This window comes from Cinclus cinclus, chromosome 7, assembly GCF_963662255.1.
Source record: "Cinclus cinclus chromosome 7, bCinCin1.1, whole genome shotgun sequence".
In the NCBI taxonomy this organism is placed as follows: Eukaryota; Metazoa; Chordata; class Aves; order Passeriformes; family Cinclidae; genus Cinclus; species Cinclus cinclus.
In genome coordinates, this window is record NC_085052.1 from 23,136,109 (window position 1) to 23,163,024 (window position 26,916).

The window sequence follows — 26,916 nt, forward strand, 5'->3', positions numbered from 1 at the left end:
TGAAGCAGAGAAGATTAAATAGTATTTTCACAGGAACAAGTATTAAGGTGCCACAAATGCTTTTGGTCTGGACACCAGATTTTTATGAATATGGGAGTCAGATACTGAAAGTCTCATTATCAGAGCACTGAGAGCAAGAAAGAAAATAACTTTCAAAATTCAGTCTTAATTGTTTCAAGAAAGGATTTCTGTTTCTGAGTAGCTCCTTCTACAACACAGAGAACTGGAAAAGGATTTTAAGGGCCCATGACTTCCAACACTTAACAGTGGTTTGTTGCAGTTCTTGATCTTTCCACTATATTGTGTATTACAGACTACCTGCATCTTGAAATGGCTGACATTACAGAGGGTGTAAAATAAAAATTGGGCTTTAGGACAAGAGTAGAGTAGAAAAGAAACAAAATAAAAATGGCTACTTCTGGCAAATGCCAGCATTTTGGAACTCTTTATAAACTGTCCTCTTGTAACCCCCAGTAATACTCCAAGTGATAGCAAAACAGGTTAAAATTAGAGTAATAATAGTTCATTTCTACTGAAGGTCAGGCATCATTTGAGGATCTCAGTAATTTGCAGCAAATCAGTTCAGCTATACCTCTGCATACCTTACCAGTGCTGCGTTATCACAGAATCTGAACACTGCAGAGGGAAATCCAAATCAAAAATCCAAACCAAAGCCTCTCTAAACCAGCAGAGGCCACAAAATCTGAAGGCAGGTTTGTGGACTTGCTCAAGTTGTCTTCTGTTGCTTACCAAGTATGTCCTGCTACAAATGTACTGCTGACACCGCTGGAAACACAGCAAGGCATCACTTTCAGAAACTGCAGACAGGCAGACCTTGCTAAAAAATTACCTGAAACTGCTGGCTGCTGAATGCCAGAGTGGATCAGCCACTGCTGCTCACAATATCATCAACAGCGAGGATTACAAGTGTTTAAAATCAAATCAGTGATTAATACACAACCACATAGTATGCTTTGTGAAACAAAAAGACTTTACATAATGTCCCAAAATACCTCAGCATTAGATAACAGGGCGAGGAAGGGAGAGATTATGTTTCATCAGCAATGGAAAAAATATCTTTTGAGAGTTTAGATGTGTAAGTGAAGCATAAAGCAAGGAATGGGGCAAACAGGAAAGGCTGCAGTGAATGAGGGACACACCTTGAAAGATTTATCTAGTAGTGATAGCAAGACTGTGAAGCAAAGGGAAACTAAAGCCACATGTAACAGTAAAAGGAGAAAACTTGCAATGCATCCATAATATAGCTCTGACAAACTACAACCTCACTCCTGATCTGACAAAAATTTCAAGGAGCACCTGACAGAACTATGTCTGTGTATGGTTGCATAGCAGAAAAGGGGCTACTGAAAGGAAAAACACAGCAGCAACTGCTGATCAGAAATCCCATTTTGGCTCTGGAAGGCACAGAACTGCCCTATGGAGCCAGGAGTGGAAACATCTCGCTAGAGTTAACCCAGGTAAAGACTCAATGCTTCCTTCCTCCATGGTCAGGAAACAGCTCTGATCACATCCTGTGCAGGACAGTGGAGCAGTGTTAACATCAAACAGGAATTCAAGTGAACTCATGGTAGTTCAAGTCTTGCAGCTCCCAGGGAAGCTCTGCCATGTAAAGACCAGGAGGAGGGGGAGGATATCCAATTGATTTTTACAACTTCACTTGAATTATTTTGCAGCTGTACAATAGTCACTCTAGCACAAAATATGTGGTACCACCCTGACAAATGAGTTCTAAATAATTGAACTGAAAATCAGTCAGATCAGGTTTCAACAGATCACAATATAATTGCAGCTATTAACGACACATTTTTTAGTACAGCACAAGTCAGTGTATAAAAGTATGAGAATTCACCTGAATGCTAGAAATATATTTTCAGGCAGAAGCTCTTCAAGGCCATATAGTTCAGCAGACCCCAAATAAAAGAAATGCACGTTTGCCACCACGGGACCAACCTTGGTGGTTGCTGAGGACATGCAGTTTTTATCACCTTCCTGGAATGGAATTCAGCTCCATGTGTTTGGTTTCTTCAGCAATTGCACTTACTCATCTTTGCTTCACAAAAAAACGAGCAATTGCTGGTACTCTCAAATCCTGTTTTCACAGCAAAGGACAATTTTCTCTCTCTTGCCTTAGGTTCTTTTGGCTGACTTTGTTGGAATTATCCTCTCAAAGCATTATAACTAACAGTTATTTTCATCACAAAAATATAAAACTTACAATCACATTTAAACTCCTTGCACATATTTAGATTTTAAAAAAGCATTTTCAGCCTTTTATTTCTTACACCACCCAAAAAGACAAGTTTGAAACCTAGTACCTTAAGTTTATCATAGTTTATCACAAATATCATCTCAACTTGGTTAAAAAAATCTGATGATTGAGCTAACTGCTGAATGCAAATGGCAAGCATTTGTGGACCAAACAGATTTGAATGAAGGAATAATTTTAATTGATCACTGTTATTGCTAACAAGGTAAGATTAATCTGCAGCAAAATTAGGTGCAAAAGTTGTAAAAAAAGGGGTCACCTTCTATGAAGATCAGTCACCACCTTCAGAAAGCTGCTCATTCCCTGCCTTCAGAGGAACAGCATAGGGAATATTACATAAGGAATGTCATTAACATTTGCACTGAAAAAAACTTCAAAAGGAAAAAAGCCATTGCAAATACAAGTGTGATTTTATCAAGAAACAGATTTTTATTTTTCAAGCTGTTGAAAGAATTTAACATTTTGACAGACTTGTTTCTAATTCTGGAGAAATATGAAGTATGTTTGTAAATTAAGTTAAGAGTAAACTGCTGTCTTTTTTTAAAAAATGAAATTCTAATGTATCTCAGGAAGACAGGAAGGACATGAAGTCATAAAAAAGCCAAATTGGACACTTTGGACTTGGGGTTTGGTGGGAAGGGAGGTGTTTTGTTTTGTGCATTGGGTTTGGTGGGGGTGGAGGTGTTGTTGTTTCAGGCTTGGGTTATTTGTTTTTCTTAACTAACAGCAGCAGTGGTGTAGCTCTTGGACACTCTTTATAGTGTGAGCCAGGGAAGGAAAAGGGTCATAAATGAAGATACTGTATCTTTGAAAGCTTCCTCAGCCCTCCGTGCTATTTTCATCAATATGGTAGACACAGAAAACATCTCAGTGAACACACACCTTCAGCATACAAGGTCCTGTTAATAAAATATATCAATAACATATCATTCACCATAATATGAAGTAAATAGGTAATATAGTACAGAGATTTTTATAGCTTGATTCTTGAAAGTTATTATCTCTCTTCCATTTTCCCACCTACATTTTTAGAACAAAGACTCATATTTTAAAAACTTGTGTGTAGATGTGTCTTAAAAAACCACCTAGAAATTTACACTTCAGACAGGGGGATAAAACCTCTTCATCTTTAACAGGTGCATTTTGTAGAGAAAATAATTGCTTAACTGAATGAGATCTAAGGAAATCTGAAAAAACTTCAATATACATATTCTCACTGTTTTGCAAGCGAGTTAAGTAGTAAGATTAAATAATTTTTTTAAAAAAATTAAAAACCCAAAACATCATCCACACTGAAAATCTACAGGCCAGCTCCAGACCTGAAAATGTTTTAAATTTCTTTAGTCACAGCATGCTTCCACAGTTAACCAGTTTATCCACAGTTTGCTTTAAAAAAAGGATCCATGTGGACAGACAACTGATGAGGTTGTCTAAATAAAAACTTACAATCCTCATCTAAAATTACAGATAATGTAAAAAACAACTACTCTTACAAAAGCTTGTAGGGAATTGTTTGATAAAACAGAGCTGAACAATCTCAGATTAAGCTGGTACTTTCACACTTAAGTAATAGTATCCCCTGTTCACCTGGTTTTTGGATTCATGCTCACATTGTTCGTGTTGTGTTAGCAAAAGCATCTCGTAGTATTCAAAGAGAGAAAGAAGACAAATTGAATAGCTGAGAATTTTACTACCAAATATTATGAAAAATGTACTTTTTCAGGTAAGAACATCAAGACATTTTCTAAACTAAATGACACAGAGTTCACATTGGAAAAAACCAACCAAATGAGTAAAAAACTCACACACATGGGCACAGCAGCCTAAGAAAATTGACAAGAAGAGGCCAAGTACCTTTTCTCTGCTGTTCAGCTTCTGTTGCAGTTCTGGAACCTTCACTGCTTGTTGCACAAAAGTCTGATCTATTTGGTATCTGCATTTTTCACAATATTCTCTTTAGTTTCCAAGCCAGTGCATGATTTTCCAATGTCAGTCTATTTTAACAGAAACTGTCTATGTGAAGTGTAGGCACAGAATTGTAGAAATTACATGGAGCCTTAAAGGTAAGTCCAGAAGAGGTTACAGGATTGTGTTTTAACCATGAATACATCCACCAGAGACAGACCTAGGAGAGCTGTTCAAGACTGCTTAAGGCAATGCTTGCATTCACTACAAAGGATTAGGATATGGCCTCCAAATTTATCAGGCACTGAAAAAGAATCCTTGTCTGAGGTGGAGAGGTTGACAGCTGTCACAGGGTAATTTTGGATCAGGCAAGCACTTGCTGTGCAGTTCAGGTCAATGTAAAAAGAATGCAAAGGTCTGAAAGCAAATAGATATTTGTCAACATATTAACAACAAATCATATTATAAGGTCTACAGTATCTTCAGCCATTTTATGTCAGTTTAGCTGTGGAGAAATAAAGTTCAAAGATTTTTATTTCTAGTTAAGTCTACCTGCAGCCACACATGCTCAACTGTGGCTTGTAAGCATAAGGGTGACATTCTCAGAATTTTTGCTTCTAACATTACTACTTTGAAATTATCTTTAAAATATCCACATAACTACATTCTTTATTTAAACACCTGGACAGGATTACTCTTTCCAGAAAAAGGGGCTAAATTTATGTCTGGCATGAAATATTATAAAAGAAAATGGTATATCAGGAAACTCCTGATCTGAGCAAAAGGCATCTCTTTCTAGTGTTCAATCATGACTTCAGGTCTACTTTGTTGTGACCAGAAGATATGCAATGTGTGGCTGTTACTGACCTGCCAGAACCTGCCTATTCTCATTTTCTTCATCCTCTATTAGACAATGTTACCACGGTGTGGTTTTTTCAAGAGCAGGTAAGGTGCAAGTCCTGTCTTGGGACTAAAGGCTATTACTAATTATGCAAATTACAAGATTTGTCCATCCACAAACTGAGTTCATGCTGAAATTAACTATCTGGCATCTGAGAATAAAGAAAACGATAAAGCAGAAAAGTTAGTACATAATAATTATATTCCCAAGGCTTTCAGATAACTCAATGAAGAGGCTGGACTGCCTGAAGTGTAAAAACTGAGAGCATTCTACAATGTGCTTTTGAGCTAATACTCTCACTTTTCCCCAGTGACACTCCCTAGAAAGTATCAGTGATAGACTCATTCTTCAGTTAAAGCCTCCATCCAATCAACTGCATTTCCCTTTGAAATCCTTAACACCAGTGGACCAGAACATTAAAAATGCTAACACCAACCAGCACCTAACTTCTCGTGTCCTGCAGCTTTTGAACACCTCTGGTATTTATGCATCCAAGGATACACAAGAGCACAAAATAAACTTGCTCTTCTCAAGGTGGGTGTTTGAAACTATCAGGTGGATATGCCAATTTTAGTCAGAAATTCAAACCTTACATGAGGACTCAACTAAACAGAGTCAAAAAGAGCATGAGCTCTACGCACCCATTACACACACAAATGAAGTTACAGAAATTGACCTTTATTTAGTAATCAGTTTCTTTAATTTTTCTTTTTTGATACAAAGTGACATTTTCATTTAGTACAGAAAAATCCATGTCAGAACAGTACCTGTCTGTTTCAGTTGTACCACTGGAGTCTACTCTGATCTCAAACTTTAAAAAACAAACAAAACAAACAAAAAATTGAGATTAAAAAAAAAAACTTCTGTCCCTCACCATGAGAAGAACTTGGACTACTAATTAATCCATACAATTTCATATTTATTAATTTATATATACAGTATTATAATAGTATGATATAATACTGTATAAAATACCATATATATTTTAGATGTTTTCATAGTTCAGAATACTGTATATAGTGTGCAACTACATAAATACTATAAAAAGTATTTTGAACTATAAAATAACAACTGTAAAACAGAATTTAAATTTAGGACCAGATCTTTCTTGAAGAGCTGGGCAAGAAGAATCCCTTTTAATTATAAAAGCTGCAAACAGAAGCAAAATTCCAGCCTGTAGTGTAAAACTAGAAACCGTACGTAATGAAATGTTAGAAACAGTGATGGAGAAGCAGGTCTACTCAAATAGTATTTTAAAAACAATTAAAATACAGTACCCAGGAAATATGGCACAAGAGACAGAAGAAACAGGTACAGAACCTGTGTTAGGAACACAGAGTCAGAAGTGCAAAAAAACCAAAAAGGGAACCGATATAATAGAGTTTGGTACAACAAGTAAATAAGTATTAAAACCAAAACTAAACTTCACTTATTTTTTGACAGTGAAAACACTAACAATTTAGTACCTTTCTAAAGGCTTTTAATCAAAGCCCTAAAACTGTGTCTGCTCTTAAATAAAAACAGTCTACGTGAATGCTACACACTGAAGTACAAAGCTTAAGAATTACCCTGCAAAATTGCACCAACATAAGCTTTCCATATTTACAGTATCTGAAAGTGACAGAAACACAGCATGCTAGGCCTAGTTTATGACTCTACCCCACCAGTACTTAATCCAGGCCCAACAACAAAAAATTATTATTTGCCAACATGTTAAGCTTGGATTGCTTAGATACATTATGACGTTTAAATATTAGCTTCATGCATGAAACAAGAAACGATACCTTTGACAGACAAGCATTGACAGGATACAAACAGTGGTCTGCCCTGTGTAGGAGTGTACTTCCTTTTGAGCTTACTCCCAAGATGTACCGATTCGATCCCACGTTATTACCCGGTGGTCAAGTCAACAATGTGCTTAGAAATGGCCAAAATTGTAACTAAGAGTCACATTGCGCATAAACTCATGTCCGCTCATACTGAGTATTTCACCCCATTTTGGAGAGTCACCTCATTAAGTGAAAGGACAGCAAGTTAAAAAATGAACAAAACAAAACAAAAAGACATTCAAGTAAACAGCAAGAACCAAATACTTTGAAAAGGTTTTTGTAAACGTGTCATTCTACAGGGTTTTGCAGCATTGTTAAATTCATTACTCGTGGACAAGTACACATAGGTCACAGCCCTAGTGACAACTGTCATGTGCACACATACGACGTAGAAGACAAGCTCGGTGAAGTGATCTACCCCTTCCCACATGCCTCGTCAGGTCCTCGTGTGTTCAGTGTTATCATTCCCCTTCATGAAACAGAAATCACTTATGGGTATCTTTATGAAGACAGAAATGAAGGGAGTCCGTTGGATAGAAAGTTGGTTATTTACATCTGGAAAGCAGTTTCACAGCAAAATAAATCTACAGTGGGCCAGCTGGGATCCACAGGACCTTGTTTTGTTCTTGGTCAACGGTCGTCATAATCTGAGTGCAAATGCTTGAAAGGGCTCCTCCCTGGACAATGCCTGGAGAAGAAGAAACCCCACACACAAATGAGACTGGAACAAATAGTGATGAGCAATTATCAAGAGCAGTCTTCTGCATTTATCTGCAAAGTGTTTATCAACAGATCAGAATTAAGCAACTCAACTTAGTACCTGACAGATGCGTGTCTCTCAAAAAAAAAAACAAGCAGAGCAAAGAGATCAAGCATTCAATACACAATTTCTTCTGCTAGCTCCTAAAACAATCCAGGGAAGTCAAGGAACTGATGGCTATAATCAACTAAGACAACTGTTTCGTAAGTGGCCTCCACGTACTATTTTAAGAGGCATCAGGTGGCAAAATTTAAGTCTAAAGATGGTCAGAACCTGCTATAATAAACCTTCTCTGTTCAACATGTGGTGTTAAGAGTTTTATATTTACGGCGTAATAGACATAGAGACTATAGCTGTAGCAACTACACTATTTACAAATATTAGAAGTAAATTATGAGCAGCTCACAGATTGCTGAGCTAAATAAAACAGCAGCGGTTGCTACTCCAATTCTTATCATCGTCTACATTCAAGGAACAAAAGGCCAACAGCAAGCAACTCCCTGAAAATCAATTCTCAAGATAAATGAACACCTTTTATTCTACCCTTGTGAAACATAAAAAGTAAAATGCCACCACTGACACATGAGAGGAGAACATATTGTCTTCAATACTTAAAAACTGAGGAACCTCATGACTTGAGAAATATGCCAGCCAGCTAAGCCTCTGGCTTCAGCTACCACTGATGTTGAAAAAATATGGAGTCTTACACAGCTTAATGCATAATTTTTCTGTTTGAAAAGAGAAAAAATGATGTCACATAAATTTATAATATTTGTCTCTGCAATATATACTACAGTTAATGATATCAGGTGACTTTGGATACAGAACACAGTAACTGAAAAGGTCTATGAAAAGTAACAAATGGCAGGGAAGAAGTGATTCAGATTACACACAGTGTTCACAACTTGGTAGAGGAAGCAAAGCCAACTTGAAAGTCATTAGTCAGAAGTGAACCCCATGAAGGAGTTAAAGGGCTCAGTCGTTAGAGTGTGACCCCTAGCTCCATGACTAACCTACCAGGTACAACATTTGTATCTATCTACTGGCTTCTTTTATGCACAATATTTTAACTTCAACAAGCTTCTATGTCAGTGCAATTTGAACACCAACCCCCTCTGACTACCAGCATCTGGAAGTGTTGATGACAGCTGGAGCCCACTGCACACTGGCACCAACAGAAGGAGGTCCTTCCCACGGGGCATAGGAGAAGATACACGTAAGATTCTCTTGGACTGAGTGCCCCTTCCACTGTCAGGGTGAAACTAAAATGCCACAAATGCCTAAATAAGAAGCAGATGATAACATGTGGTGATGCAATCTGGCCCTGTGCATGTCAAGTTCTCTGTAGGTTTAGTATGTACCGTGTCAAAAACATTTGCATGACTCTTATGTAAGATTTTGTTGAGAACACATGGCTTCTCTCAGAATGCACTATGAGCTCTAAACTAAACACACCCTTTTGTCTCTGCACTTGGCACTTATGACTCAAAATATATCTGTAAGAATCCCATTCTTCAGGGGATGAAAAGCTAGATTTTGGCTAGTTTAGGGTGTTTGTTCTTCTATTTAAATTTTGTTGCCATGCACATCAAGATACATTCAAAAGATTAGAGATAATATTCTAGGTACATGGAACTGCATGGAAATATACTCTGAAATGAACAGAGACAGTCTCCAAACACTGGGGTTTTTTGGTAGTATTTTAGTAGTAAATATACTACAATCCAAGACTGATTTCATAATTTAATATAGTTAAAAAGGCTTCTAAAGTTGAATTTAATTATTCCAAATTACAATGCATGCTCAAAAATCCCTGGACCTTTCTTTCCATTGTTGCAACATTTAAAGTATGTCTCACAAAATCACACAATTACAGAAGGGTTGAGCTTGGAATGGATCTCTGGAAATCATAATTTGTTAATTTAAACTACAAGGAGTTTCTGTTGTTTTGTTTGATTTCTACAATTTAAAAAACTTGTACTCCTTACGTGGCATAAGACTGACAACACTATGTCAAATCATCAAATCTTGACCACACTTTCTATACTACTGGCTAGTAATAAAACCTTTTCAGAAGCTCTTTAGATCATAAGATTATAACATTCAGAACAAAGGAGATTTCTATCTTGACATTTCCTCTCCCGGTAAAATAAAATAACAAATAAAATAACAAAACAGTTATTCAAAAGGGAAGGCAGAGTGAAAAGAAACAAGGAAGGAACACTGACCTTTTGAATTAAAATATAAATGGATTAAATTACCACTGTGTTCCTATTGCAATTTTGATTAAATACTAACCTGTAAAGTACTTGCTATACTCCTGTTCTATTTTTTGAGCTGTTTCAAATTGTTCTTTGGAATGCTTTTGTGTAACTTTGTCTCTCAGGAAGATTGGGTCTTTTTGCTCTCTGGAAAAAAAAAAAAAAAACAAACAAAAGAGAAAAAAAAAACCCACCTTGTATAAGAGTAATTTTTTTAATGGACTTGAATCCATTAAAAGAGTGCCTCTAATTGGGTGAATAGGAAAGGCCAAGTCACATACAAACAGACTCCAAGGCCCAGAGTGCCATCTACTGTGCTTCAGCAGTACCAGCAGAGTCATCACGATCATTTCAGTGCTAACAAATTTATTTGCTCTCAGATCAAGAGAGCATTTCTTTTACGTTTCAGAGACTGGGAAGCAATTGATGAAGAAAGAATATTATTTTTTCCAGTTCATATGAATTGGATCATCATCTCATATACATGCCAGTGCTCCTTACACAAAGCTGGGCACAGCACTCACACCAAGGGCCCTCTTCTAAGGCCTTGTGAAGTATCAAGCATCAAGTAAATACAGTATTTCCATGTTATCAGATCTATGACACATTTTTGAGATGCCTCTTTTTCTATTATAAAAGTTCTTGAAAATAAAATATGAAAAAAACCAGATAAGTACAAATGCTAAAATAATTTTTTAAAAACATAACTACTAAACTAACCTATCACTGCAGTAGAGCATTTCAGATACCGCCAATAGAACTTGTGCTATACCAAAAGGGGTGTTTGGACAAACTTTTGGTGCACACAACAGACAGCCACAATGTGCCACTGCAACTTATACCAATGACTGCCAGAAATCCTTGCTTGACTAGTTTGACATTTGTCACTTTCAAAAAAAAGGAAAAAGCTGTAATGGTCACCATTTCATTTCCAAAGGGGGTCAAGATATGACAGCTCCATTTATCATTTAAGCTCAAAATCCTATAGTGGTAATGAAGTACATCTCATTGCTCTATGTCCTCTTTCTATTTTAAAGTAGTGATACTTATCTTCTTTACTAAACAGATAGTAATCAAATTTACCTACAGATCAAGAATATAAGAAGCCTTCAATTTAAAATACAAAGATAACAGAAGTACAAGATCTCTTAGCAAAAGTGTTTTGCAATATTCACATTGGGACATTCTGCCCCTTCTTGCCAAATCAATCTATCAAAATGTGTGAAGGCTTTCTCAAACGTCAGGGGAGGGACTGGCATTTGCACATACTGTGTTCTGTTCCTGGCTATATTCAAACAGGTATTTCACAATTACTGAAGAAACATAGCCTGAGAAGACCACAGGATATGCCCTTTGTGGCAGAAGGGACTTCCCTTGCTTTGTTTAATGGAGAATGAAGGTGGGAAAGCCGAGGTTATGAATCAACTGGCACTGCATCCATACCCGTGGCCCTTCTAAGATGAAGAACAGCTCTCTGTCATGGTCAATGCTTAATCCTCAATGGATCTCACCCATATCAGTCTGACAATGCACCACAAAGGCTAGCAGGAAAGATCCTCCTGTAGGACATTCAGTTTGGTCTCCATGGATTTCTTTGAAAGATTCACTTAATTGTCATGCAACCCAAATGAAGTTAAGACCATACATCTCACAGTGGGTTTTATGAGGATTAATTTCCCCATTTTACAGAATCACAGAATGTTCTGAGTTGGAAGGGACCCAGAAGGATCATTGAGTCCAGCTCTTCAGTGAGTGGCCCATATAGGGATAGCACCCACAACCTTGGTGCTATTAGCACCAGGCTCTGACCAACTGAGCCAATCTCAGTGGCTGTTTTAAGACATTTAAGATTACTAGGATGAAAGAAACAATAAAAGTAAAACAGACATATTTTAAGCTAGAATAAACATCCCTGAACTATATCCCTCACAGACTTACTTGATTTGTTTAGCATTTTTGTAGCGAATAAAAATTACAATAGGGTAGATATGAACACTGTGGAGCCGTTCGATGGCATGAGGAGCGATGTCAAGCAGACAATGACAATCCTAAGATCAAATGTAAATGCAAAATATTCATTCAGTTAAAAGATCATAAGGACACATGCAAATCCCCCATTTCTTCCCCTACTTAAATCATTGCAACCCAACAGAATTTTGCCATACATGTAGCATTCTGGGACTACTGAGCAATTTTTACCCAAAGGATTTATAACTAAAGAGAAAAGATGAAAAACTGCAAGAAATTGCTTTCACAGTACCAAAAGCATGCATTGATAGAAAAAAAAGTACTTGGAGAACTAATGAAATGAAAACCCAGATTGAAATATATGCAATACGTTTTTTTCAAAGTTCAAGTATTCCTATTAATTTTCTCTTTCAGAAATCATATGCAAACACGAGCATTAATAGGACTTTTCATGTGGTTTGATTGAAAACTGCAAGCAATTAAGAGATTTTAGGTAACACCTGACTCCAGGATTATGATGATCTTTATTATTCTATATGACTGCATTAAATGGAATATGTAAAAAAAAATGAAATCTTTTCTTTGGAGGGGGTAGAGGATGGAATTTAAGATAATTACTTCTAACTTTATTTAGCAATACTGTAGAAGAATACAAACATTTCTAGTTTCCATAAAGGTGAGCTCATTTTAAGTAGTCACATGCAAAAATAAGGCAAAGTTTATTTTATTTAGCAGCCTGGGGAACAGTTCTCTGAATGTCTTAAAGGATGACACTGCTAACATAATTTCCACCCCCCGCCAAGACAAGTATGCAAATTGTACAAAAAACAACAGCATTAAAATTGACTCACCTTTTCTGTTATCTCTTTTATTGAAGCTACAGTTGTCACATCAAAATGTCCACTCCTCCGTTTGTAATCAATAAACAGACAATCCTTCACACCTCGTTCAATGGCTTGCTGGGAAGCTTTCATAACCTCTGTTGCATAGAAGAGATCCCATTTCATTACTATTCCTTAGGCACAGAACAAGGCTAAGAAGACAACATCTGCAAATTCAGATTCTTGGGGTGTTATCTATGTTTGTGTTGTCATTTAGTTAATTTATACAAATATTACTATCATATATTGTAAGCACAAATAAATTAGCTATATTTGCATACTTACCAAGAGGGCATCTGCAAAATTTTCCAGGGGATTCTTTGACCAGCATGTCTTTCACAGCATCAAGTAAAGGTCCTAGAATAAGGACAGGCCTAGGGGAGGTACAGTCCACTTTCTGGACACGCTGATAAGCCAGACTTGCAGAATCTACACACACAGAAGATATTTATTGGTATAAGCATACATTTCTTGGCATTCCTCAAATAAGCAGAAGCATTCTTACAGGAATTATAAGAAGACCTCCTCCGCAAGGGTAAAGGGCCCTTGACAAATGGTCAGTCATTATTGGAATTTTTCCACTAGCTGAAACTAGACATTTTTTATAATTTAACCTACTGTTCAATTAAAAGATTTTAACAACTCACCTTCCCCAGTTATCCCTAAAAGAGTAAACAATACACAATATTTGATATCTCTGGCTTGATATAAGCATTGCAACCAACATGATTTTTCTAAAGGAATGAAGAAATAAAAGTGAAGATTTGGAGGGGTGCACAGGATTTCTGTCTAGACTAAGCAACCTGGACAGAAATTAAATAGTTGAAAAGAAGATCAAACCATGCATCAAAAAGAATCTGCCTCTCCTAATGAAATAGTGATGCTAATAGGACTAGGAAGAAATTATGAAAATATTATTTTGAAACACACTGGCTTGTAATTTAACGCAAAAAAATTGATATTAGAATATTAGAGATCACCATTTGTATTCAGAGCAATTAGAAATTAACATTATTTGTTGCACTGTGCTGATTCAAAATGAAAGAGAAGTAAAGGCAAAGCCCTCCCAAGTGTAACAAAGGTACTTGCCATCTAAGAAAGGAATTGAGTCTGTACTGATTGTATCTAGAGCCAATAAATCTTTTCCATCTTTGGAACCACTTCGCTTATGTTTATGCTTTCTTCTGAAGAATGACCTCCTTGCTGCTGCTGACAATGTCTTAGATGAACTGTTTTCATCTTTAGCCTCAGACATGCTGTGTCTCCTGTAGAATTCCTGATCCATCCTAAAATAAAACAGATAAAATGGCTGGTAATGAAAGTTTTATTTTTAAAATTTTTTGACAGTATTGCAGCTGGTGATGTTGTGCCTGATGCGCCCCAGGACATTGTCATTTCTAGTTTACTATTTAGCAGCATTAAAACCAACTTGATAGAGCAATATATTTAACTCAATGTATATTAAAATATGCCATCCCTAAGATGACATATCTAAGAATTACTATCTCCCAGAAAGAACAGAAGCAAACAAGTCCTTTATACCACATCTCACTAGTCAAGACTTATAGAGAGAAATACTTTTTAAAGATGAATACTGTAACCGAGGTCACTTACATATATTTACTGGGAATCTGCCCTCTTTCCAGCTTCTGAGCATTCTCATCTAGCTGCCAAGCCATCCAACAACCAAAATTTCCCTGTGGTAGAGTGTCATCCACATATAAAATGTCATCTTTCTTAAAGCTTAAATCCTGTTCCATCTCTGCCACACGGTCATAAAGTGTTCTGGAAAGGAAGGCAAACAGACTCTGCAACTGGTCTGCAACAACTCAAGGAAGAACACACCTTTTCTGAAAAAGTTAACAGATTAGTGGCATTCTCTACATCTCAAGAACACAGGAATGAAAAGTGAGGACTTGCTATACTAGACTGTGTACTCACTGTCAGAGAATAGCTGGATAAATCAGTAAATTTCATATCAAATATGTTCTTTCTCTCTCTCATATGATGGTCAGCATATTATTCTAACAGCCTTATGCTGTCATTACCAGTCAGGCTCAAGTACCTGATGTAGAATCCATCTCCAGGAAGCTCTTTTATCTTATTGAACTCTTCTATTCTGTACTGAGTCTTTATTTTGATGTTTTCTCCAGGCTTCAACATTTCAAGATAAGCTTCCTCAGCTGTTTTATTTCGCATGTCAATAGACCCATACTGCAAAACACAAAAATAAATCTTTAGATGTGAAATTGTATTTTAACAAGCAACAGAACTAGGTGAGCTTGTAAAACATGCAAAATGAGTTTGTTTTTCTCACTTGCAGGTTATATATATATATAAGTCTTGTCATTTAACTCTAGTACAGTTTGCACCTTAAGATGTCTAGCGGGAGACTGAGACATTATAGCAGAAAACAAAAACCACAAGTGCAAACAGCAGACAAGTACTGTGAGAGAGCACTTCTTGAAAATGTTTTCCAAATGTAAGATGAGAATTATAATATTCTCACTGAAAAAAACTTGATATTTTTAGGGATAGCAAGTGGTCTGAAGGAAGTCAAACATGATTACAAAGCAAAATCCAGATACCAGAAGTTCAATGGGAGAGTCTCAGTGCTCACTTGTATCTGAGAATCTCACAAAGACTTGTATTTATAACCTTAACACTCCTGACAAGTAGATAAACTTGCTCATTTCAGATACAGAAAGCAGAGTCAAAGATACAATACATGGTTTTTCCTGAACTTTCTTTAGAATTTCATAGTGGTAAGATTAACACTGTTCTCCGTTTTACAGTATCTTTCATATCCTTGCCTTTCTCCTACACACAGCAATTGGATTCAAAGCTTCCCATTTAGAAGAAGGGAGCAGGTGTTAGTAATTACAAGTACACATATGTGAGTCCTTCAAACTTTGGGGTATCTTGTGCTATCTACAGTGATAGTTCTCCAGGATCACATCATCCAGCTCTCATGTGCTGCAGCCAAAATGCAAGTTGGCTTTCTGACCATTCTGACCTGGGTTTTGTGGCAGGAACTCGACACTCACAGAACAGTCCACACTGCAGAATAGCACAGCACTTAGCACCTCCTTCTTTATGCCATCCCAGCCATTCATCGGCACACTGCAGACATTTCTGAAGTGCTTACCTCGAGTATCATGTCACCCAGGACTAGTCCATCAGGTCCTTTTGCTGGGCTGTCATCATCTACATCTGAGACAAATATTCCATACAGGTTTCCACCACATATCTGGATCCCAAGATCGACTTGGGACTTTTTAACAACAACAATTCTAGGTTCAGGGGTCCTTTTGTTTGTGTCCACAGGGCCCCTTTTGACAGAAAGAAGTAACACATGTACTAGAATTGAAAAACTTGCCATGCATGAAATCTACTTTCCATCTGAAGAATATATATTTATATAAACATTATTCAGAATAGGTCACCTACAGAGTCTTAAAGGACAAACGTCACCTTTCCAACTAAACCTATCTTGCAGATAACTTTCTTCACTCACTGTTCATGGTTCAGAAACAGTCTGAAAACATGTACATTTATACCCTGGGGTCCACTCAACTTGCCTGCTGACTTATTCCAACCAGACACAGCATTTACAGAAGTACAATTCCTTTTTTAGTACCCTTCATACCCACCCTGACCATTTATTTTCCTTTAAGACAGAAGTTTCACTCTCTACCTTAAGGAACACCGGGGACTTGTGGTTGGAGTGGTTTGTTTGGATGGGGGTGTCATTGTTCCTTCATCCTGTTCGCTCACAGTGTCGATTACGGAATGATTGTCAGGCGTTGCAGCTCCGCTGCCTTGAGGGGTGGAATGATTACTCACAGGTTCTAAACGAGAACTATGACAGGGGAAAAAAAAAAAATAGAAGAAAAGACTCGTGGGTTAATGCCAAATATTTTCCACTCAAAATTTTTAATTTGGCTATAAGTCAATTTTAAATAAGGGAGATAAAACCCAAACCCTACAATTCAAAAGAACATGCCAAAAACCATATGTTCACCATAAGTCTAAAAGAAAGAAAGCTATGCTTTGGGATGGGCAATTCACAAGGTCATATGCCTTCTCTAATTAATATTGGAAATTCAGATTATAGAAAAAGAAGTAAATTTTTTTTTAAGTATTAAAATGTCATAATCCTAGGAACAAGTCACCTTTGATCTTAGTTTAGTAGATTTAAGGATTGTGCCCAAATAGAAGAGAAAATATATTTGCATGCATCAAGCATTCTTCTTTAGACAAACACAATTTTCAAATCAATCACACTTATCAGCACACATGTGCTCACGTTTGCAAACTTATTAAGTGTACAGAAGTTAGCTACTAGCTAAATAATTGTCTGGACGGGAGAGCTGTCTTTTTCCAGGTCTAGCCAGCCTTACCTTGACCTTGAGTGATTGCCAAGCTGATACATGTGTGGGTTATACTGAGCCAGAATAGTGATGGTGTCACACTGCTGCCCAATGATTAGTCGAGCCTGTTGCTCTGTAGCATTTCTCAAATTTATTCCATTAAACTATGGAAAAATTGCAAAAATTAGAATGTCAAGTCTTCAAATGGAAACTAGCAAGATCATTCTTCCAGTGTCCTAATTAGTGTAATGTCTAAATGCTCAATTATTCCCACTGGAGAAAACAGGAGAATGAAAATGTTGCTCTACAGTGATTTCTAGGGTTTATTCCTTGGAAGAAATCATCATAACTTTCAAGTATTTTGTAATCTGACAAGGAGTTTAACAATATTTTCACTGTTAGAAGACATATGTATTCTGAGCTGTGCTATGATTTTATATCACTGATTGAATACAAGTTGGTTCAGATCACCAATATGAGTAAATTCAGAATTTAAAGATAAATTCAGATCTATTCAGGTCTATTTTAGTATCAGAAACACACTGTGCAACAGAAGGTGCTTTAACATGATGTTACATTTACAAAGCAGCTCTGTACTTTACAAAATTCTACTCCATGTGTTCCTCTAACACAGCAGGCAGAAACATCATGGAGCCTACATGAGAATTTTTTTAACCATCTCAGCTAAGAATATGGCACAGCAACAACAGCACGAAACTTGGTAAAGGCCAGCTGCTTGAAAATGTACCCCCTTACCAGGCAGAGTATGGGATTAGGACTACTTTTTTATCAAGTACTGAAATTAATTAGCTTAAAATTTAATTATAGCTATATAAGACAGGATGCAGATACACCATCAAAAGACATTATTTTTATTATAAAGCCTGAAAATGTCACAACAATTGTAGTTATGGAATATTACAATAGAGAGTACTCTTTGCTACATCTCACAGTGCACAAGGTTTCACAACAAAGTATTTTTGGGGAAGGCAGTTACGGCTGCAGTCATACAAACTGATTTATTAAACCTTAGCAATAGTAAGCAAACAATTACCTCCAGTAACTGATCACCATATTCAAGGCCAGCTTGATGGGCAATGCTCCCACCTGTTACCTTAGAAACAAATATTCCACCATTTTCTCCGCTCACAATGGAAATCCCGAGTGGCTCAGAGCCCTTCTGCACTTTAACATGGCGTGGCTCTTCCATGTAGGGCCTTTTAAGGAGAGAGGTAAAACTGAGTTGGAAAAAAATGTACTTCAGCTACACAATATCAAAGTTACATGCAATATTTATGCCTGTCTGAACAGAAACAATAAAATAGCTTTGAACACTTACTTAAAAAAACCCACTAATTGTCAACAGTCTTAAATGCATTCCTTTAACACCATGCAGTGTACAGTGGCAGAAGTAAATGTACACCAGGTACATGACTGCTCCAAAAATGATGGCAAATATGAATTAGAAATAGAATGGTCATGAAGTTGATGGGAAAAAAGCTTCCAGATGCATATTACATGAAAGTAATTGAACCACTGTATATAATAAGTCATTGTCAAACCATATTCCAGAAAGGTATGTTACAAATACAAATGCTGGGACTCTTCACTGCCAGTGAAAATAAACATAATGAATACTAAGGTGGTAAACCAAAGGACAACAAAGCACAAATATATTTAATATTTGTATGCTGAGAAACACAAATTAGTAATGAAAATTAAGCAGTTGCAAACTCAAGCCATTAAGACAGCAGTTTGCATGGTAGCATTACAATTACCATGCAAATTCTCCTCAGGGCAATTATCCAAACGTAAAAAAAGCACAAAGTGCGCAATACTGCTCGAGAAGGACAACCTTAGATCAGGCCAACCTCAAACTCCTTAGTGATGAGAACCTAGGCCTAGGAGCCACAGGGATTCTCAGAAAAGACCTATTACGGAACAGATATCTGAAAGATGTAGAAGATTTGAGAAGACAAGAACACTTAGAACAGGACAAACAGTAGTAAGACATTAGTAAGTATAACAAGAAAAAGGCTTCTCCAAAACAAAACCCTGATACACTCCCCTTTCCTTCCCCCATACTTGGGATGTACCTGCCTGTACACATGGGGCTGGTCCATTCATGATGTGTATGAAAAAACAGCAGCCTTCTAAAAAGTCCTGGTTTTCACTATTATAAACTTAAGAATGTCTACACAGCAAGAAGCATTACCAGGCTTTAACAATTGAGCTCACCATGAATGAAACAGTTTGTGCACCAGGTGTGGTATATTTTAAAACCATTATACTGCATTTGACATAGATTAGTTTGAATGTTTTCTTTCCTAACATTTCATTATACCATATAGATGTTCTCTAAACTGCACCAACTGCTTAAACTATTTTATTGTGCTGTTCACAGACCAGAAGGGTTAAATAGATTTCACTCACTACCACTGAAGCGAGCGAGGCTGAGGAAGAGCATTTTTGGGAAAAGTAGGATTTGGGGCTGGGGACAGAGGGAAGGGGACATTGTTTCATAACTATGCATACTGCCAGCCTTTGAAGGGATCCTTCTGGTAGCCTTCTGCAGCAGAGGCATAATAGTTTGCCAGCCTATTAGTGCATACGAGATAAAAACCAGTTAGCTGCTGACAGGAATGCAAGTCTGGAACTCAGCCACCTTACATCACTGTTAGAGGTAATGCCCTCAGCAATTGCTTACCAATGTAGTGAACTTATTACTGATGCTCACAATTTTTGCCTGCAACCTAAAGTAACTAAATTCTGAACTTGCAGAGAACTGATTATTTTTTCACTCACTTATGAGCGTATAAGCAATATTATATGAAGTTTCTTCACATCATAAAACTTATAAAGGTATATATCTGCATTAAAAGCTAAAACTGCATATTTCTGAGCTTTTTGTATTATACCTTCCTGCTTTTTCATCTACCACACCCATTTTTAACTTGTTTCAGTTTGGAGTAAGAAAGAATCAAACTATGCAAAGCACACAGGGACCTATCTGAGAATTCTAGTAAGTACAGAATGACAGATAACTATGCCTGTATAGCAAATCAGTAATAAAGTAAAAAAAGGGATAACATTAAAAAAGGTATTTTACTTGATAAGCAGTTTTAACAAAATCAAGTGAAGCACTTTTCTATAATATTCAGACTGCCTGCCAGAATCAAAACTAGACATGGAGTAGAGAAAAAGTTTTAATTGATGAGATCTTTTAATTTTCATTTAAATTAAAATCAACAGAACAAACAGTAACATTGAATATTTTCCATCTACATAATTACTAATATCATCTGGGGAAAGGCCAAGTGAACTATTTGCATTTTGTGGGAAACAGAAAGTTAATAAAACCGCCAAAAATTCAAACATTTCTTAGGATAGATTTAAGTAGCTACTTTCCTAAACTGAGAACTGTTCAATAGTTCATTTTGTTTTAAAAACCCACCACCAAACTTCAGATTTATACTCCTTTTAGAAAGTCAATTCAGACTATACATAAGAACAGCAAGAGTGATGGGGCTGGAACCTGGATGCACTTCAATAACACAATCAACATTAACAAAAATTGTTATTTCCCAGAGCTCAGAACATGTATCTTGTGCTCAAAGACACAAAGGTATAGACTGCCAAAACCCCTTGTTATTCAGCTGAACACTCACTTCATTAGTCATGTGAAAGAGAAAAGACACTCTGACTTGGAATTTGCAAGTGACAACCAGAGGAACATTTATATGAGAACACAAGTTGAGTACATGTAGTACAAGCGTCACACTGAACTAAGAATGTAAATTTACAAAAAAATCTTTACATTTCCTTTCAAAATAACACTGTTCTTTGTATACAAGACATTCTATAATTGCTACAATAATTTAATTGCAAATTCTTCAAACAAGACAAAAGTTTCAAGTAACATCTCATTGATAGCTTTTTATTACTACCAGAAAAGTTAGAATACAGAATATCCTCATAATTTTATCATTCATCACATTTTTATGGTCAGTATTTTTACATAAGTTAAGCATACAAAGGGGTCTTGAAGTCAATAGAAATGTAATCAATTTCAACACATCAGAGCTCCTTTACACTGTCAGAATGGAATTTAGCTGCCTTATTAGAAACAGAAGTGTGATTCAAATTTGTGCCTTACTGTTCTATGCTTTGAATTTGTGTAAATCTTCTCATATATTCAGTCCAGCCAGATCATAATAAAATGAAAACAGACATCCAAGACTGATACTATAAGCAGCATATCTTTGAAATATTCATGGTGAGAAATAAAGTCATTAAACACAAAGCATATGTTTTTAAGAAAGCTATCACATTAGATTCAAATTTTGCAAGCAGCTACACATACACTGAATGTTATTGCTAGCAGTGGTCCATGTACAGACAAAGGGATCAGTCAGAGCAGTGAAACTGTATCTGTACATGTTCTGCACTGTTTGCAGTAAAATTGTATCTGTACTGTTCTTCCACAGTTATGTGCTCAATTTCTCATGTTATCTGGTTATATGGAACCGAGGCACAGTGGTTGGAGCACATATGTATAATGCTAAGGCACCTGACATTTATCTACCATGTGTTACTAGGTCTTAATGTTGTTTAGATTTCCGGAGTACAGAACAAGGCTATCATAAATAAGCATGTGAGGTAGTTGAGCTGAAAGAGTATATTCCAATTTAGACTGGTCTTACTTGGTGTGACCTTTAGTCATCTTTATGAAATCACTTATTCTTAAAATCCACAAAAAGGTCTGTTACATACTTTCTAAATAAAAAACCCATTCAATAACAGGATTTGAGATGCACCTCTGCACCTATATATTTTTCATTTAAATTCAATGTTCATATTCCTTCAGCTTAATAAACACACAAAACTACCTCAGACATATTTGCTTTAAAACCAAAAAAATGTAGGGACCTTACCTATCTTTTCTACGTTCTCCGACAGATACGGGGCTGATGGAAATCCTAGGTAATGTAGAGAGGGAGTTCTGAGACTGGCTGCTGGTGAAGGAAGACGTTTCCAAGTTAAGAGGTGACTGGGGAGGAGTTATCAAGCTGGGACTGCTACATTCTGAGTGTGACAAGGAGCCTAGGAAAAACCAACAGTGGAGTTTTAGTACCCTGCATCTGTCATAGTCAGCAGATCTACCCAGACACAATGAAAGACACCACAGACATCTGAGAGAAGAAAGAGGACTGACTGTTCACTGTCTATCAGTCATGTAAGGGGCTTAGGAAGAGCAGGAAACTCTTTTCAGACAGTGCAAACTTACTGTCCTTAATGACTCTCTCTTAAATCCATCCTAAGTGTGCAAACAACTACTGCCATTTTCAACAGGAGACAAGGTTAGAGACAAGCTACACCATGAGCATGTCTGAAAAGCACGTTAAAGAAAAATAAAAGACAGGAAAGAAGTAAAATAAAAATCTAATATGCAGGTTTGTTTTCAAATAAAGTATTTATGTGCAGCTCTTCCCTTTACATAGGAAGTATATTATGCAACACCTGAAAAAGATAACAGAAGTCCAGCATGAATCCTACACTGAGAGAGGAAAGCTCTGAAATTTCAAACAAGCTTGACATGACTTAGTTTGTATCTTTGCCCTGGTTGTACCCCTCCTAAGTCATCTACAGAACAGGTGCCCTGACAGTTTGGTCCCTTTGAAAAGCTAGAGAAAATAAACCTCAAATTATTAATCACAAATAAAAGATATTTTTCAGAACTGCATTTGCCCAGTTGGAAAAAGCACTGCACACAATACATTAAGGCTGCAGAACATCTGAGTGATGATGGCAGCAAAGAGTTGTTGATTGCTGTCAACAAATTCCTGATTCCACACAGCACTCCATCTACTGCTTGTCTTCAAACATCTTCCACTAAGCAATTCTGAGTGAAGTACTGAAATATTTTCATTGCATTTCAAAGTATAATTTACAATCAGTGATTCAACAGTAAGCAAATAATATACTTAAAGAATGAAAAAAAAATGCAAGTCAGCTCACTGTTAAAATTTTCAAGGCATCATTCTAGAACAAACAACGACTATAAAACATACAGCAATGCTTATTCTTACTTTTGTCTGCACTTTTACTCAGTGATCCAGTACTCAAGTCAGCTATCAGAAAAAATAACTTTCACTAGAACATTTCCTTTCTTTTTTTAACATTTCTCTGGCAAAATATATGTCTTACTTAAAACTGTGGCACAACATGATGTAACAACTGAAAGGGCTTGGTTTTAGCTACCCTGAAAAGAGTATGACTAAAATTTCTTATTAAATAGTTCACCTCTGTCAGAGCCCATCATGGACCTTGGATATCTTGGTGTTAAAGGGATCTTAATTCGTTCTGCTCTGTATTGCAAGTTACTCGAAGAACCTATTTTTAAAACAAGAAAAATTAAAAAGACAGAAGTAAAAGCAACTACAATTAACAAAAAAGTACATTTAGATTGAACTTCTTCAGTGAGCATTAAAGTGGCCTCTAAATGATCAAGGCAAAAGCTTTGATGATTACCCTCATAATAGTGAATGCCATAATTATAGTAAATTATCTTGATTAGAGTGGCAGCATAAACAGAGCACAATGTAGCTACGCAGTACATAAGCACTGTTCCGTTTTTGCATGAAAAAGTATTTTTAGTATTTTCCTACTAAATTAAACTTTACTCCAAGTCTAAGCAAGAATCTAACATTTCTGTTCAGTAAGACTCCATGGAAATTTGCAAAGGGCCTTTAAAGTATTCTGATTACATTCTGCTTGGATGAATACATCACTGATACTGGTTGCAAATTCTTATGCTCCTTTTTGCTGTACTTATAAAGTTACCATGTTCTACTCAATCTTAGATGAAACACAGGAATGCAAACACATGTAAACCCCCTACTTATCTGATAATTTAAAATTTAAATATATTTTTAATGTTAAAACGTCACTGCTACAAACATGCATTTGCTTTGGTATCATTAGGCTAGGCATAAAAAATATTTACATGTCAATCAACTACACTTAAGTATAACTGATTTTCCAAGAATACAATTTACATTTGGCCATTAGTCATCCTTGACTTTTTGTTCAGGGATGCTCCTTTTCTTTCTTCTCACCAGCTCATTGAACTTCAACCTTTGGCCCTGCAACCCATCTCTCTAAGGATATTCTTAAAGAGTAACAGGCATGGAAAGAAGAACCCCTCACACAGAGAGCATTTCAAAGAGACTGTGAAGAACAAATTAAACACAGCAACTTCAAGGCAACACCTTTAGTCATAAACCACAAGAAATGAATCAAAGGAACACTGGAAGCCTTTAGGCTTTGCCAACCATGACAATCCCCTAACGTGGCTACTTAAGGAGTTTGCCATTTATAGTTTTCTCCAACATACAAGAGTCCCACAGGAAATAAATCAGAAAAGCTGGTTACCAAGTCTGGCACTAGATGGCAACGAATTTGAGCCATGAGATGCTCTTGTACGTGAATTTTCAGGGTAGTCATTGGAGTGTTTATGACTTAGGTCCAAACTCAGGCGACCTTGATGCTGGGAACTACATCAAAAGAAAAGCAGAATAGGGCAACAGTTAGAACTGGGCAAAGAACATCAGCAAACAGAAACCAGCCAACAAAAAATTTTGGTTAGCCCATGTGCTGAATGAAACAAATGCTTCTCTTGTTTCCACTTCCACATTGTCCCATCATTTATGAATTATGGGAAGCCAGAAGAAAAATAGCCTTGAAGTACTACAAAATATGAGAAAGCTTGGTTTTGGCAATGACAATAAAAATATCAGAAATGAGTTGATTAAAAAAATTAATTTCTTTGTCAGTATCAGTCAGTGGGGCAGAGGAAAACCTAATGAAAGACATGAAAACAACTGGCACATCATTTATATGCAGTAATGGTTTTGAGATCCCTGCATCAAAATAACACTCAACAGCAGCATGTTTCACTCTGTACTCTACCAAACTACTAGAAGTAATTTTATCATAATGAAAACAAAATTTTAGAGAGATATAAATTTTAAAACACCTGGGATGCAGATGCTGATGACATATTTGGCTGGCAACTGATGGGCAGTTGCTGGTGTGAACTCGATGGCTCCAGGCAGTATAGATTGGATTTCTCATGACAGCAGTCACTGCAGGACACGGTGCTAAGCTTCTTGGTACTGTCCCTGCTTCAGATGATAAAAGCATATTCTTATCAACATTATTAGCATAGAAAGTCCAGATTCCAAATATACCTTAATATTTTATAATTATGTATTTTAACTTTTACATGTATTATAAATAAACATATTAGCATACAAATACATTATTAAGCACCATATGACACTTTTTGATAATACATGCATGTTTAAAGCCTTGTTTAGAATTCTGTAATGAGTCAGTAACAAAGTGGATTACATTACCAAAAATGAAGGCATCACTGCATATGATTTTAATATGTGCTAGTAAATAAAAGATTTTCTGTTTTTCAAGTACAGAAATTTTAAAACCAGGAATGAAAATTCTGTATTTAGTCATCCAACCAGCATGCAAGCTTTTCTTTGGCACTTGAACTGACTGCAGCTATAATTATTACGTTTCCTCTCTTTTGTTGCCTCACAGAGTCCCACCTCTAGTGTGACTTTAAATTTTAGTATTTATTTCTGAAACTTATTACTCAAGCTACTTTTGTAAGTACATTCATCCTTCAGTACTAAACCAAAGCCTACCTTCATTTCCTCTTAAATAAATTGGTCGCATAGAACACAGTAGCAAAAACTTGTTCTCATTTCAAGACACAGACTCATATTGTCCAATATTGTCTAAAGCAGGTTTGACTAGCCTCAGTTATTGTGCAAAAGGAGGATGCTAAGATAAAAGTTAACTACAAGGTTAAAAATAATACTTTTAATACTTTTTTGACTGCCATTAAGAGAGAAAGTGAGAGAAGGGTAAAAAATCAATGAAGAGCAAAAGCTTCTTGGTGTGAGCTACTCTTGAGCATGTCTTGTCAACTGATTGGGGCACCATTGCCTGAAGCTGTCCATTGTTCCAGATACACAGACTATTACATTCATGTTCTCCGTTAAGAATACAATCTTCCATAACTTCTAGAACTTACAGGAGTTTGGAGCTTTACAAGAAGAGAGAATAAACTCATAAAAATCAATATCATCTGATTCAAAATTTAAGATTAATACACAGCTGCTGAAAATTGAAATCTAAAACTACACACTAAAGACTGAGCAATGTATCTAACAACACATTTTCCAAATGCTTCTTGACTATTTCAAATTAACTAGCATACAAATATCCTAATTACCTCCTTAAGCACTCCAATTAGTCAGTTCAGCCAATTCAAAACCTGCTAACATGAACTTCAATAACAAAAACTGTTCAATCATATGATACAAAACGCTGTTTTCTGTTCCACCTGATTATACTGATATATATTAAGCTTCTTGTGAGTCCCCTCTTCAGTATCTTAATACCTCAAACACACTCACATTTATCCTTTCACTTAGATTAAGATCACAGCCACTTTGGGCACTCAACGTCAGATACCCCAAATGTTTTCGACAGGTACAACTTGATCTATTTCACATCCTGAATATCGGATTTTTTCCCCTGGAAGAACTTCAGAAATGAAGCAGTTAAAGCCTGGGATACCTCCATTTACTTTCAAAAATACTGAAAATTACTTTTTTTCTTACTTTTCCTCCTAAAGGACAGGCTACACCCTCTTCTGGACTAA

At 36.4% G+C, this 26,916-nt stretch overlaps 1 protein-coding gene across 1 annotated transcript in view; it reads right to left on the reverse strand.

Annotated features, from left to right (window-relative positions):
• Positions 1-5,755: 5,755 nt before the first annotated feature.
• The window catches only part of DLG5 (discs large MAGUK scaffold protein 5), a 96,974-nt gene continuing 75,813 nt past the window's right edge, over positions 5,756-26,916 (reverse strand). The window contains exons 17-32 of the mRNA XM_062496077.1: positions 25,204-25,348; positions 24,600-24,721; positions 23,469-23,558; positions 22,100-22,268; positions 18,220-18,382; positions 17,196-17,329; positions 16,502-16,654; positions 15,941-16,124; positions 14,858-15,006; positions 14,407-14,577; positions 13,882-14,078; positions 13,078-13,221; positions 12,763-12,890; positions 11,882-11,991; positions 9,981-10,090; positions 5,756-7,610 (exon numbers count right to left, since the gene is read on the reverse strand). Of these exons, the coding sequence (XP_062352061.1) occupies positions 7,507-7,610; positions 9,981-10,090; positions 11,882-11,991; positions 12,763-12,890; positions 13,078-13,221; positions 13,882-14,078; positions 14,407-14,577; positions 14,858-15,006; positions 15,941-16,124; positions 16,502-16,654; positions 17,196-17,329; positions 18,220-18,382; positions 22,100-22,268; positions 23,469-23,558; positions 24,600-24,721; positions 25,204-25,348 (2,273 nt within the window). The 3' untranslated portion in view covers positions 5,756-7,506. The remainder of the gene's footprint in view (positions 7,611-9,980; positions 10,091-11,881; positions 11,992-12,762; positions 12,891-13,077; positions 13,222-13,881; positions 14,079-14,406; positions 14,578-14,857; positions 15,007-15,940; positions 16,125-16,501; positions 16,655-17,195; positions 17,330-18,219; positions 18,383-22,099; positions 22,269-23,468; positions 23,559-24,599; positions 24,722-25,203; positions 25,349-26,916) is intronic.